The 15,008-nt window shown below is 34.1% G+C and overlaps 1 protein-coding gene across 3 annotated transcripts in view; it reads left to right on the top strand.

Moving 5' to 3' along the window:
- Nucleotides 1-15,008, top strand: part of LOC143249535 (uncharacterized) — a 38,942-nt gene that overhangs the window by 2,044 nt on the left and 21,890 nt on the right. For 2 of the 3 annotated variants that reach the window (XM_076499558.1, XM_076499557.1), the window contains exons 2-3: nt 5,331-5,419; nt 5,652-5,792. The exons of the other annotated variant lie outside the window; for it this stretch is intronic. In XM_076499558.1, the coding sequence (XP_076355673.1) occupies nt 5,331-5,419; nt 5,652-5,792 (230 nt within the window). The remainder of the gene's footprint in view (nt 1-5,330; nt 5,420-5,651; nt 5,793-15,008) is intronic. 3 annotated transcript variants of the gene reach the window in all.

Here is a 15,008-nt window from a genome sequence, read left to right as displayed (position 1 = left end):
CAATAAATATTTTACATGGGATGAAGTTTTGAGAGCTTAACTATATGTAACTGCAAGTTAAACTTTTATTATTTTCTAATATTCCATAAGGTTTAAAACCTTTTGTATTCACTATTTTCCTCAAGTAATATAGTTCACTTAATAAACAACAGTCTGAGCATTTTACTGTTACTATTCAATTCAATTTACTTAGAATAATGAGCATGGGAGGTTTTAAAAAGTTAGAAATGAAATCTCAAAAATAACAGGTGATGGTCGTAAGCTATAAGCATTAGAAAAACAAATGAGTTTTGCTTTCTAGTAAAATTATTTGTCATATAGTTTTCTTTATGGATATCATTGTTTATACTGGTGGTTCCCAACCAGGGATGCTCGCATCCTAGGGGTGCGAGATAGCATTCCAGGGGTTGAGAGATAACATTTGTTTTGACCACCTTCACCTTTATTCTTAAATAAATAATTACTGTGAGGGATGCAAGAACATATTAAAATTTTTTAGGGGTGCAGGGCATAAATGGGAACCACTGGTTTATGCTGATCAGAGTAATGGTATGAACTGGGTGTTCTTCGAGCACCTAACTCAATTTCTCACTCTGACAGTTTTTCATCTGAGGACCAGGTAGTTCTTATTGCAAATTTTTGCAGACTGCTTCATTCAATATTGACCTTTTTGAAGTAATTTTAAATTACATTGTAAAACAATATACTTTAGTAGTTTTAAACTTTTTTTTTTAATTGTCTGGTGGGCTGGAGGTAAAAAAAATATAGTTGAGCTCTTAAAACTTCTCGATCCATGTGGAATATTATTATTAGAACTTAAAGTACAAGAAACATTTTACAGCTGGTGAAGTTGTAAGTAATGCACAAGAAATGTATTTATATAGAAGTGTATCTAGTGGGATTTCTCTTTGATATAAAAATATAAATAACTAACCTATATAAAAGTGTGTGTGTCACGTCATCCTTGATTTCTTGAAATAGAAGTCATAAAAGTAAAAATGTATTTATTCAGATAGCACTGTCTGATTACTGTCTGCTCATTATGAATTTAGTGACTGGGGACTGTGAGGGTGTGTGTATGTGCTGTGAAATCTTTTAAGTATAGTGAGTATTGGTATAAAAAGTGTAAACTAAAAATGTAGTGTGGTATCACCTAGCTTAGAACCAAGTCAATAAAATTTATTAAGTAAAAATATTGATTCAATTTTAAATTCAAATAGTTTTTGTTATATGGAGCACTTGGAGGATTATAAAAGACCAAGAGAACTGTTTTTTTAGTACATTAAAGGTAAGCATAATAATTTGAGTGATATTGAAGGAAGGATTATTATAGATTATGAGATGGTTGAATTTTTTGTTCAATTTGTGAATGTATAAAAGATGTAAATTAATTTAATTTCACAAGTTCTTAAAGAAAAATTATAGAATTTATAAAATGAATAGATTCTTGGGATAGGTAAGATTCATCTAAGGATATTAAAGAAGTTTAAAGATTGGATAACTGTTACCTTTTGCAAAAGTTGTTTTGAATCTGAGTAGTGGGCTGGTGCTAGGAAGCTGGAAGCTCAGTAATGTTTCACCTATTTTTCAATCATTTTCCACTTAATTAGTTTTCTGTGGTAGTAGAAGATCTGAAGAGATTATAGTTTTATTGTTTTGCAGTTGCACACAAGAAAGATCGTGTTTTGCATATCTTTTAATCTTATTTAAGGATGTCATTGTTCATAATGATGAGGGTAATGGTGTAAATTGGGTGTACTGGGATTTTAGGAAGGCCTTTAACAAAGTGCCAAATAAAGTACTAAGAAAGATAATTTTGTCTGTGGGTGTGGAGAAAAAATTAGTTCAATGGATGAAGGGCTGGTAGAGGTGAAAAAAGCAGAGTTGTAGTAAATGTAGTTTAGTTAAACAGAATTGAATTTGAAAGTGGGCTCTCTCTTGGCTATGTGTGTAAGACCCCTACTCTTTTTTTAATACAGTAAGACTTCCACTTAGTGCCATCCCACTTAAAGTAAATTCATTATAGAGCTCTTGCTTCCTTAAAAGATTATTTTTTGTCAGAAGATAGAAAAAAATATTTTGAAAATCCACAACTCTCTGAACACTACTTTTTCATGCTAATGGTAGCAGTGAACCAAATGATTTTTATTTAATAAAATAATGCAACACAGAACATGCAAAAAGCAATAACCATGACAATTTTTCATCTATTTCTAGCAATGGAAGATGAATCATTAAAACATCAGTAACCTACACAGTATTGTTCCCATGGAGGGAAAATTTTTTTAGAAAGTGGTCTGCAAATCAGAAAACAATGTAATATGTAATTTGATAAACAAAACCCTTGCCTCTCTAATGGTTATAACTAATATAGTCATAAGAGTAAGAGAGAATTACATGAATTAATACATCCTGAAAGAAAGGATGAGATAGATAGGTGTAGCAGGAGAGTGTAGATGGCTCTGTCACTATACCAGATTGAAGGACAATAAAAATTTGATTTTTCCATGATGATAATATTGCAAATAATTTATGTGAAATTTACCGGAACCTAAATAAAGCACTTATACATCATTCACAGGTAAGAAACAATACTTTCAGTTATATCTTTCCATATATGTAATGTTAAATTGGCCTTCTTTAGAGCTAATCCATTTAGAGCTCTGTTATCAGGAACCCTTCCTGAGTGCTGAATGGGGTATTTCAGTATATTTCAACTATACTGATAAGGAAAAGGCCAAATATTGGTTAGCTTTGCTGATGATATTTAAGTTTGGGGTGTAGTTAACTGTGAGAAGGATACTATTGTTTTACAAAGAAATTTGGACTATTTCACAAATTGGACAAATAAATGGCAAGTAGCATTTTATTTTGTTAAGTTAAAAGTAATTCATGTGGGCTACTTCAATATAAACCAAAATACTGTCTTGATGGAAATCAATTGAATAGTGTTATGGAAGAAAAGAATTTTGGTGTTTTGGTTGATTTCTGTCTTAAACTTTAATGACTTTAATATGATATTTTGGGGGTTCCTTGGACATACATTATTTCTTCATTTTTAGTTTGTGTAAGTTATATTTTTCAAGAGGATATCTTTCTCTTAATAGAACATCTTGATCTCTTATGAGATTTGCATATATTTGTCTTGAAAATAACTACTACTTTAAAAACTACACGCTTAATGTGGACTGCACTGGTGCATGATGGCATTATTATGCAATGATAACCTTTCACCAGTAAGAGGGCCAACCGACATTTGTGCATAGTGAAACTCCACTGAGAATTTGTGCTTGAAAATAACTTCATTCTTTTTCTTGTCCTTATCTAAAATGGATGTGTTTTTAAAATTATTAATCAATTACGTGAGATTTGCAATAGTTTACAAAATTTAAATGCCATTCAAGTTTAACTCTTAAGTGATGGTAACTTTTACTTCATCGTATAATAGTGGTGATTTTCCTTACGTGGAACCTGTGTCTATTGTGACTACTAGGAGCTCATTTTATGTGGAAGACATAACATCCATTGTACAGTGTGTTGTGATTGTTTTCATGCACATTAGTCTCTTCTTCCCAACCATTCAGCCAGTGTTTCTTCTCCCCAGTTTAAATATGATCAGGATGATGACAGTTTTGGTTGGCTACTTTTCCCAAGGTTTGTTGTACCTTGGAAGGAAAATCCTTACCTTTTTTAATCTCTTCCTTGACATGTGTTTGTAGTTATAGTTTTTGTTTGTCGGTTGTTCCTTTGCTTTTTGTGAATGAATTCAATACTCAAGACTACTTTCTCCTCTGTCCTTCACCTAACACTATGGTCCATATAGACCTTAACGTTTATTTTCTTTCTAGTACCCAATTTTCGTGCTTTTCTTACCACGAGGTTTTTCGAAGCAGTTCATTCTTTTTTTTTCACCACATTGACCCATATTTTTTACTCTATTCTCTTTATGTGGTCCTCTGCCATTGGTCAGGATGATCTCGTACCTAATGTATTTCTCCCTCATGCTTATACTAGTGATCTTTGTATGGCCGTTTCTTTATCCTGAAGTCTTCAGGAGTGTTTTTGACTCACTTGCAGCTTGGAATTAGTCTTCATTGTTTACTGTGGTTTCTCATATTTTTTAACTTTTCTGGTCTGTTCCATAGGCCTGCTGAATCCATATCTTCTTTTCTCATTCTAGCTTTCTGATCTTCTACCTTCCAATGTCAGAGCCATCTTTTGTCTTATATAGGACTACCCCATTCGGCCTGGCTCTGTGGGAGCCAATATATTTCACTTTGCCAGTCTCTGGTCTCCATTTTCATCCAACAGATATGTTCTTCAGGTTCTTGCTTACAGACTACCTCTCCATTTTTTTTCACTTCCTTTTTTATGTTTCCCTTTATTTTTAGTGTTTTGAGGATGTAGTTTTAGATCTGTTGGCCAAGAATGCCATATAGAGTGTATTTGCTATTTTATTCCACCACCTGGTTATTACTTTTTTCTTCTTGTAATCCTTAAGAAGACTGGAGACTGGTATTCAGTTATCAACCTGTCTTCTGTCCACTGGTCTTTTATCAATTTTTGGTTTTGAAGGAGTTTTTGTTTTTCTCCAGTGGTTCTATTTGAATATCTACACTGTTTATGATCAAGATCGATATTTTGGACATTCTTTTACACATTTTAGTCACTTTGTCATTTGGATGCTTTCTTTGTTTCATCCACCAGGATTGGATTTTTCCATCTCCATTTTCTTCCTTCAATAATTTATCTGTTCCTTATCTCATTAATCAAGTCTTGAGGAATTTATCTACTGTTTTCATGGATTGGGCTCAGGTTCCATTATTACATTTATGATTAGCATCTCCTTGCTTCTTCTTTTTCACACATTCTTTTGTGGGAGGCTGCTTAGTTGGATTGGTTTGTCAAGTGTTCCAGGTATTTTGTCATGCTTGCCTTATATTTGGTACATCTGGTTGTGTTCTCGTGGTGTATTTAGGTAGAGGGGGCTCAGCCACAGGGCCCATGGTCTTAATAAGGGCCCATCATTAATTTTGTTTTATGTAAAATTACGTGGGATATAGGGATCATAAAAATTATTAGCCTCTAGGCCCACACATACTTAACTCTGCAACTGTTGTGTTCTTCAACTTCCATATCATTTGGGCTTGGCATTTATTAATTATATAACAATTGATATCTTAACATATCCTTAAGAACTGTCTTTTGTAGCCATTGGTTTTCATTATATCTTGTACCATTGCAAAAGTGTTTTGTGATGCCTAAGCTTTACACATGCATTAAAAATCTCAAGAGTTTGCTTTAGTGATTTCTGTTTCATCTTCTATCAGGTGTGTTGATCAAACGACCAGAGAGAAAGAAGCATCGTGAGCATATTGAACAATTAAATTCAGCGATCCAAGCAAAGAAAAGACACTTGGTATCCTTTCTGATTTTTTATCTGTGTTATAATTTGCATTTCTTTCTAAAACAAGTCTGTTAATGTGTAACTCATAAAATTACATTCCTTTTAATGATATTGTTAAAGTCCTTCCACAATTTCCGTCAGTGTCACTGTTGTTGTCATGATTAGGTTTAGCTGGTTAACATTAATGTTTGTAGTAATTTTTATCTGTTACTGAGTACAAGCCCTTCACAAGATCTTATCTCAGCAAAAGCTTCAAAATCAGTTTGACCCACATAAATTTGAGAGCCAGATGAAATCATTACAATCACAGCAAGAAGAAAGAGACAGTCAAAGAAGAAGAATTATAGAGGAAATACAGCTGTTGAATAAAGAACTCACCCAAAAGGTGAGACAGTCTATAGCTTTTAATTGAATTATAAGAGAAAATATAGACATTAAACTTGTATCTTACTTAGAAAATATAAAAGTTAATATATAACGCATTATCTTATATATAAAACTAGAGAAGAGAAATGGCATTTAATGAAGTAAAAATTGTTTGAAATTTCTCATACAAAGTAGTTTGTGGATTCAACAGAAGAACTTACCAAACTTTCACTTCATCCTAGTCATGGTAAACAGATATTAGGTTAAAAAAGTCACTGCTATACATTTTGCTGCTATAAAGGACTAAAGTGATTGTTATTAATTTTTAACAGAAACGTACGTTTTAGCCAACTGTTAACTATTATTACTGTCAATGAAAATTTTCTTCACATTAACTTAATCTGTTTTTTTTTCTTTCTTTTTACTTTGGATCTGTTTGATGACCTTTAGTTGTTTGTGAATGTTTCAAATCTTACTGTTTAGCATTGTGCTTGAAAGATAACTCACTTTGCAGCATGAGGGTGGGTAAAAGGACATGTGCGACCTAGATAACTAGTAGATGAATATTTGCTTAAAATTCTTATCAGTGCTAGAAGTGTAGGTACCAGTTTGGCCGCCAATTTTTTTTATTTCATTCCTTTAAGTCTCACGCTCAATCCCTTTTTGGCCACACCTTTTTTTCACACCTAAGGTGTTTTGGATTAGATATCACGACTTTGTCAGAACAGAGCAACAAACCACAGCAAGTAAGAAAGTGACACTCGATAGTAACCAACATTAACTTTTGGATCGCAACTTTATTATTTGAAACAGACCCGTACTTGTCAGGAACAGCCAGATTCATTAAAATATATGGTGGTAGTTTTCCTCCCAAAAATGGTGTTAATAACTTCCTTTATGCTAATACCATGGAAACTAGATTAATAGTTTCTTGTTATAACCCGCATACATTGCATACAGCCGTATCAGACTTCATTATTTACGTTAATATTACGTGGTGTTAACCGCTCTTTAATTAGGAGAGATCCATAAAATTAGCAAATCTGTACTTAAAAGTTACGTATGAGTGATAACATATCTGTATGATTCTTTTTTTCTTGGGTTAGAGACTGCTAATATAGTTTGCTTGGCCTGACCAGTACTTATGTATTTTTATATGATTTTGCCTTATGATTTTGTTGCTCTAAAGCAACCGATTTTAATCCGAATGGCAAAAAATAAACACCTTTAATCTTAGGTGAAGCTGTAGTAAAAAATTCAGACCAGTAGCTCACGTGATTTTTTGCGTATACATGTGTAAATAGTTTGGTCAAATTTGAGTTTTTTTGTTGAATAACTTTCACACGTGGCTTATATTTAGACCAAATTTGACACGTAATTGTAGGTTGTAAAGATATGTCAGTTTACCAGATTTTAAAGTAGAATCCGTGAAAGTTAATTGTGCTTGTCTATCAAATAATTTTCGTGTTTCCTATACAAAGAGAAAATAAGAAGAAATTCAATCAAAATTGGAGGTTTTATATATCATATTTCGTTATGCGTGACCTTGAAATTTGATATAGGAAGTAAGGGTTCAGTAGAGCACATCCACTGAAAATATACGATAGTGTGAGTTAACACAGTCCGAGTTACAGAAGGCGTAAAAATTGCTGTTAATAACACATTTTGTCTGGCAGTCCGTTTTGGCCGCACGACACACTACCGTAATGAACTAGATGTTACACAAAAACATTGTAGTCTTGCTTAAGTTTAACATAAGTGATACATAAGAAATTATCTTTTTGATTAAATATACTTTGACATCAATTTAATTTTCTTCAAAGTACACAGTTTAAGTCTGAACTCATTTTTGAGTGTTTCTTTGTAAACTGAGACATAATAGAAGTTTCCTAGTAGTTCCGTATGTTTATTTGACTTCTACCTTTGACTGGTGTGGAAAAAATAATAAGGCTTATTCCCGTGATAAAAACTGATAACGTGTGAAAATTGTAAGCGTTTCTGTTAGATATTATTCCCTTATTTTGTAAATTAAGATTAGTGATAATTTGCACTATATATATCATGTAAAGCTTCTAATCTGGCAGGATATCTTTTAATGGCCTTTTCGTTAACGTTTGTGCTACGAAAGTTATGCTGCATAAATGTTGCAAAAAGTCCAAGGAAGCCCAGAGAAGTGTCCACAAGAGTAATCTGTGTATTGTGAAACGTACACATCCATACCACACGGTAATCCAGTGGTTTGGTTGTTAACTATTAAATTGTGAACTCGTTAATAGACCGTTAACTATTAGTTCTACCTGTAGAAATTAATCACTTTTTATACGAAACACTTAAGAAACCAGATTGATTGTAATATTGACTTTATTTTTATATATAGTTGTATGTTTGTGTGTACATGAGTTATATGCTGTTCGAACACGGGTATTAGGGCGCTCAACTAGCAACCTGAGAGTTGTTGGTTCGAAGCCCCGCTCCACTAAACTTGCTCGTCTTTTCGTTCGGCCGTGCGGGCGTTATAAATGTTCGATCAAATCTTCTGTTCGTTGGTAAAACAGCAACGCAAGAGTTTAGCGGTACGTATAAATGACTAGCTAGCTGCTTTTCCCTTAGTCTTTCTCTGCTACCTTATGGATGGCTAGCGCAGATAGTTATGTAGCGTTGCGCGAAATTGAAAACTATTCGAACCTGTAACAAATGAAAGTCACGAACTCGCCAGCAAGCTGGTGCCTACATACTTTCGAAAGTCGTGTTTAAGACGCCGATGATTGTCTTTATGTGATCCTAGGGTTGTGATCGATTTAAAATTCACCACTAGTTTGAAGAAGTTCTATTCAAGAGGTATCCTATCCTCTTCCCCAGCCCCTCTCTCTAGTCCATCATGAAGCAGCGTTTACTATGAGTTGATTCCCGAATGAGGGGTGTTGACTTCAAGATCTTGATTCTATAACTATTAGCTCCTCAACTACTGATGTAGGGGTATCGACAGTAGCAGAAAATACTAGTCATATGGTGTCTTATGGCTAATTTGGGGATCACTGGCAACATTTAATATTAAACCTCAAGAACAAGTCTTAAAATATTTCGTATTTCCAAAAGTCTTCAGTTTGTTACACACCCTAACCTGAGTTGTGTCTGATAACTATTCATTTGGACTCTCCATTATTGAAATTTCTGGATCCATCATGTTGTTTGTGCATGTTATTGTATGTTCTTCTGTGAGACCGTTGTAGCAACTCATATATGCATAGTTCATGTTTTTACGTGTTATGTGCATGTGGCATGTTATAGTTTGTGTACACATTTATATTCTGGTTAACAACATCTTGTTACATAGTTTCAGTTCGGTGTTATGAGATAATATTTCGGCTCTCTTTTATATCCAATAAAAATATATTTTAACTCGCATTAACATGCATCAAGTGTCAGAAAAAAAGTCCGCTTACATTTTGTCATCATACTTCATAATAATCATTGCTAACCAGAAGCGCGAGCTCACAGCTGCCAATTTTGATGTCAAAAAGTGGTTTGTACCTCTTCCCCCAACTTCGAAGTGTCGGTTTTCGAGTTGGTCGAGTCGTTCGTACGTGTGTGACTGGTGTTGCCTGATCGGTGTGGGTTCGTAAGCCTGACAGTTTTTGTGAAAGGGCAATACCCTGTAGTTCTGTATAAGGTAAAACGGTGTCACGTGACTTCAGTTTGAGAACGTCAGATTTTTTTTGCTGTGTTTGCATATTAGAGGAGTCGTGTAACTTGGTTTTAGCCACAGCCAACATGGCGAGTTAGTTGCACAGTGTTTCGACGAGTGCGGAACATAAAAACACTTCAACGAATTTTACATAATGTGTTCGATATTATGTCTTTGTAATTCGAAACAGCTTTGGATTAAAAGCAGGATTAACTCGATCTTTTCATGTTTTGACAGCGCCACAACCAGTCACGTGGCTGAAATCAAGAAAATTTGTAAACCACTTAAGGTTCCAGACGTTTCGGACACCCTGTACTGATATAAAATCACTGTTGCACACAGTAATTCATGCTAGTGTATCAAAACGAAACCGAAAAGCAGCTTTCAGTATAAAATACAATTCACAACAACATGGTGTGTTAAATGTATGTTGTTACTCGCACAATATCGTATATGTTTACAGACACACAAAGGGAATACAGACACATCGCCACTACTAACTAACGTATTTAGTGAAGTTTCATGGCTGCTCTGAACCCTTCCATTCTCCATATACACAGAGATTTTACCCCCCCCCCATATGACAGTGTAGTATATTCTCAAATAGTGGTCTCAAAATTTAATTGACAAAATTTCATCAACATCGAATTTTATAATTAACATTTCTTTGAAAAACTGCAGAAGATGAGTATTTTCTCCAGTTTCTTATAAGACGTTTTTTTGTTTTTGATACGGTCCTTTGAAGTTTGTTCTGTCACGTGCACCATGGTTAATTAACTAGTTTCTTAACATTTTGCCTGCAAAATATATTTTATGTGGTTGCTTTACGTGCCTGACAAGATACATAAAATCATAATTACGAGCGATGTTGATATGCGAGTAAATTAGTGCTACATTATGACGGCCTTGTTTGTGCCAAGTATTTTAACATTACACCTATACGTGATACATTTCCATATGAATAATAAGCATAGTTTGTTTCACAATGTTGGTCGTGAAGTTTATATATTATATGTATATATAACTCGCGCATGCATTCAGGGGTAGAAAGACGTATTGGAGTAAATACGTTCGTATTATTCTTTTAGAATTTGTTAGACCTAACAACAATTAAAAACGAAGAAAAAAGACGGTTCTCCTGCTGCCGTCATACAGGAGTTTTGAAATAAAGTTAGCAAAGAATCGATAAATGTGAACTAGTGAGCATGCTTTACGGTTAACGGATGATATTTCACAAATGTTTTTACTGCTCGAGTTGGAGGGAAGATTATAAATAGATATGCCATTTAAAGTAACAGTTCTTATGTGATTATAATAGTGAATTTTTGTCTTAGTTGCGTTTTATTAATAAAATGATACTCACGTGTAGTTATGCTTTTTGTAACGTAAAGGTTTCTCGCAGGGACAGTAGTAAGTCTACGGATTTACAATGCTAAAATCAGGGGCTCGATTCTCCTCGGTAGACAGCTTATAGCCTTATGTGGCTTTGCTACAAGAAAACACACATAACGTTAATAGACGGTTGTAAGTAAATACTTACTAAATTTTTAGAATAATTTATTTTTAGCGGAGTCATTCATTTTATGTTTTCTGTTTCTTTCAAAATTAAATCCGTACAGTTACTTTAATAAGGGTGTGTGTGTTTTCTTACAGCAAAGCCACATCGGGCTATCTGCTGAGCCCACCGAGGGAAATCGAACCCCTGATTTTAGCGTTGTAAATCCGAAGACATACTGCTGTACTAGCGGGGGGCATACTTTAATAAACTTGTTCAGTAACGCTTATACACATGGGAACGTTTTAAGTTAAAATGTTAATAATTGTAAAAATATTGTCTTTTTCTTTTTTAATGTGGATATTAATATAGTTTTGTAGTTCATAAACCCCTAGGGTTTCGTGAACATTTTAGAGAGTTCGAGTTTCTTAGTTATGTGGAACAAACAGAAAGAGTCCTGTGTTCGGTTTAATTAATTAAAAGTTATATTATCTCTTAAAATTTTGTAGCATATATTCGTACTTATATTTCTGTCGCTTTTATACACTGTAAGATTAGCTTCGCTAATAGACGTGCTAGTGAGATTGAAGGGGTTTATAAGAGAGCACAAGGTTGAGAGAGACTGATTCTGTACCTTACATTCTCTAAGCAATAATAAACACCTGTAAGTCGAAAGACGTGGGTTTTGTAACAAAAGATCTGAACAATAGGAAACCACTTGTAAGATTCTTTGAGGCTTACCCGCAACCCCAAGAAAAATAAAAGTAGATATTAAACCTACTCTTATAGCAAGTATGAAGAGATTCAAATAAAATAGGAATGATGTAATTTAATAGTTAGTACCGGCCTATAAGTTAACCATATATTTATGGTGGTACTGGAGATACACTGCTACTTGCATACTTTCAGGTTTCGTATCCTCAGTTATTATTAATAATTGGACAGCATGCTTGTACGTGATGGAATGAACCCACTTGTGATGTAGTCACCAGAAGAGATTGTTTAATATTGTTGCCGTATTTTCAGTTTAATTTCAAATTGAGAAAGTCGTTGCTTAACACTCCTACGAAAATTGGGGCCTAATTAGGCCCCACTTTTCGTAGGAGTGTTGAATATAGTGAAGTAGTAGTTATAGGCAGTGTTTGAAATATTTCGTGTTACGATAAAGCCTACATTATAACTTGTAGCATGTTCTATATATGAACACATAAGAAAGCAATACGGGAAGTAATATGCATTTCGAGTATGGGAACGACGTTCCCTCTGCACATGAAGTGAGGGGTCGGTGCTCCTTCGATATTTCGCATGACAATTGAAAACCATTGTGACCTGGTGCAAATACTGGAGGCTAATTTATAAACTATTGTGTTATGAAGGACCTTCTCAAAGCCTGGTTTGCAGCCCTTTGGGTTGAGATGAATAACAAATTAATAATATTTATTAAAGCGAGAGTTTTGTGGGTGGTGAGTGTTTTAATATACTTTCTCAGTGTTGGTAGTATTGGCATTGCATATATTTGCTTGATATAGTACATAGATTCATGTTGCATATTAAAGAACCCGATGACTGTTGCAGTAACAAGTATTTTGCTGTTAACCTCTTTAAGTATCTCCAATTGCACTATTTCGCAGATTTTTTTCATAATCTTTTGTTTACAGTACTGTTTGTGTTTTTAATTGTCAGTCCAGGTACTGTTTGAAAGGATAATTATTCTTGAAGTGGTAAGTTAATGTTGTAGTAACTTTAACATTGAAAGTATTCATTATATTTGTGTACGGTAAAGCCATAATACAACTGACGTTTTACTACAATGTCTTGAAGTGTTAGGCTGTATTTGTGCGAACTTTAACATTGTTTGTCGTATAGTGTGTATCTGGGATGCTTTTTATACCATTGACACATAAATGTATGCTTAAAACTTTCGAACGAAAGAGGTAAACGAAATAATGGGCATACATTTTTTGTTTGTGAAATTGCTGTCGATTTATTTTATCGTGAAACACTTTTCTCAATTTTTTATTTATTGTCGGTCGATTTGGTAGTTCAATGTTTAAAAAGAATCCGTTACGTGAAATTCAACTATGCCACTGCCTCGTTCAAATTTTGTGTTGACGCTTCCGTATTTTAAAAACGTGATAGTTCAATGTTTAAAAAGAATCCGTTACGTGAAATTCAACTATGCCACTGCCTTGTTCAAATTTTGTGTTGACGCCTCCGCACTTCAAAAACGTGATAGTTCAATGTTTAAAAAGAATCCATTACGTGAAGTTCAACAATGCCACTGCCTCGTTCAAATTTTGTATTAACGTATTTTAAAAACGTGATATTTTGCGGCGTACATTCTTCTGGCTCTTGACCACAGCACCGAATATTTTCGAATACGAAGTAAAAGAAATGTGAATTGTACTCTCGCACAAAATGACATAATTAATAATAAACTAAGTGTGTTTACTGTTACTTATTTATTGCACTATAGTGTTGTTTGTTTGTCTAAGAACAGTGGACATTTGTAATACGTCAGAGGTATTAAGAACCATCCGTGTTATTTTAAATTAACATCATTTTCTACAGTTACTAAACTTGTCAGTGTGATATTATTTTTGTGATATTAAAGGAAACAAATTTTTTGTCCTTCCTTTCTTGTAGGGCGACAAACTACTTTTAAACTTTTATTAGCAAGTGTTACATTATCATTCATTATTTAATATAAAGGAAATCGACAAGGCTAATCTCTAGCGTAAAAGTTTGGTTAATAGGAACAATTTAAAGACTTTTCTGTTGTTAAATATGCTAAAGTTGCCACAAGGCCATTCTGTTAAAATGATACTAATTTATTTGCAATACTTATAGATAGGGCGCAGCATGGCCAGGTGGTTAAGTCACTCGACTTGTAATCCGAGGGTCGCGGGTTCGAAGCCCGCTCGCACCAAACATGCTCGCTTTTTCAGCCTTGGGGTCGTTACAATGTAACGGTCAATCTCACTACTTGTTCGTAAAATAGTAGCCCAAGAGTTGGCGGTGGGTGGTGATGCCTAGGTGCTTTCCTTTTAGTCTTACACTGCAAAATTAGGGACGGCTAGTGCAGATAGTCCTCGAGTAGCTTTGCGCGAAATCCAAAACAAACTGATAGATAGTGTTATGTAAAGGTTGAATATACTTTGCTTATAAGACGTTAATTTGCCCTGAATCTATGATTTGTATATGTTAATTGGTCAGAAATCAGTTTCACTTATACAAAGTAAATAACTGAACGCTCGGAAAACAAGAGCATAATTTAACAATTAAATAAAAGTTAACCGTAAATAACTTGTAATATTACAAGTAATGACAGACACGAAATTTTAGGCTTTGGATGAAAAAGTTAAATAATTATAATACTTCCTTAAACTATACATAAAACCTTTTTGTTTGGTCTTCGCCCTTTTCAGTGGCGTAAATCTTGGTTGTATATCTGATTTGTTTTACGTGATTTGCAGTTTGAACTTGTGAACTGTATTTTTCACGTGTTTAGAGTTAGTGGAAATATGAGTTAACTTTACTAGCATGTTCCGCCAACGTATGGAATGTGGCAGTAGCATCTCCTCCACGTGGTAGCGTGTGTCGACATTAAGTGAAAACAATATTGAAATATCGTTACGTCATACATACGCGTAATTGTCAGACTCTATCCCCCTGCAACACTAGCTAACTGAAAAATGATTTTACACATAGAATTTAGCGCCATCCAGTGGCTCAGTATCGTGTAATCTTAAGATACTGGAATCTTAATAACTTCTGTGGTGTGTTTTAAGCGAATAGCGCCATCAGGTGTGTCATAACGAAAATACAGTGTGAACTAGTGTGAGATAGTGTACATATTAAGTCATATCTAATTAAGGAAACTGCACCATCCCGTATCATTGTGCGTGCACGTGTATATGAAACATCATTGGTATTATTACCAACAGTTAGGATGCTATATGATTTTGTGTATAGTTGTATCTACTAAGTCAAAACATATTAATGAAAAAACCTTTTTTTTCGAATCGTATATAATTTTAAGCTCATTTGACTTA

The sequence above is a fragment of the Tachypleus tridentatus genome, chromosome 4 (assembly GCF_004210375.1).
Source record: "Tachypleus tridentatus isolate NWPU-2018 chromosome 4, ASM421037v1, whole genome shotgun sequence".
In the NCBI taxonomy this organism is placed as follows: Eukaryota; Metazoa; Arthropoda; class Merostomata; order Xiphosura; family Limulidae; genus Tachypleus; species Tachypleus tridentatus.
Note: the sequence above shows the minus strand (reverse complement) of the source record. Positions and strands in the feature narration are given on the sequence as shown.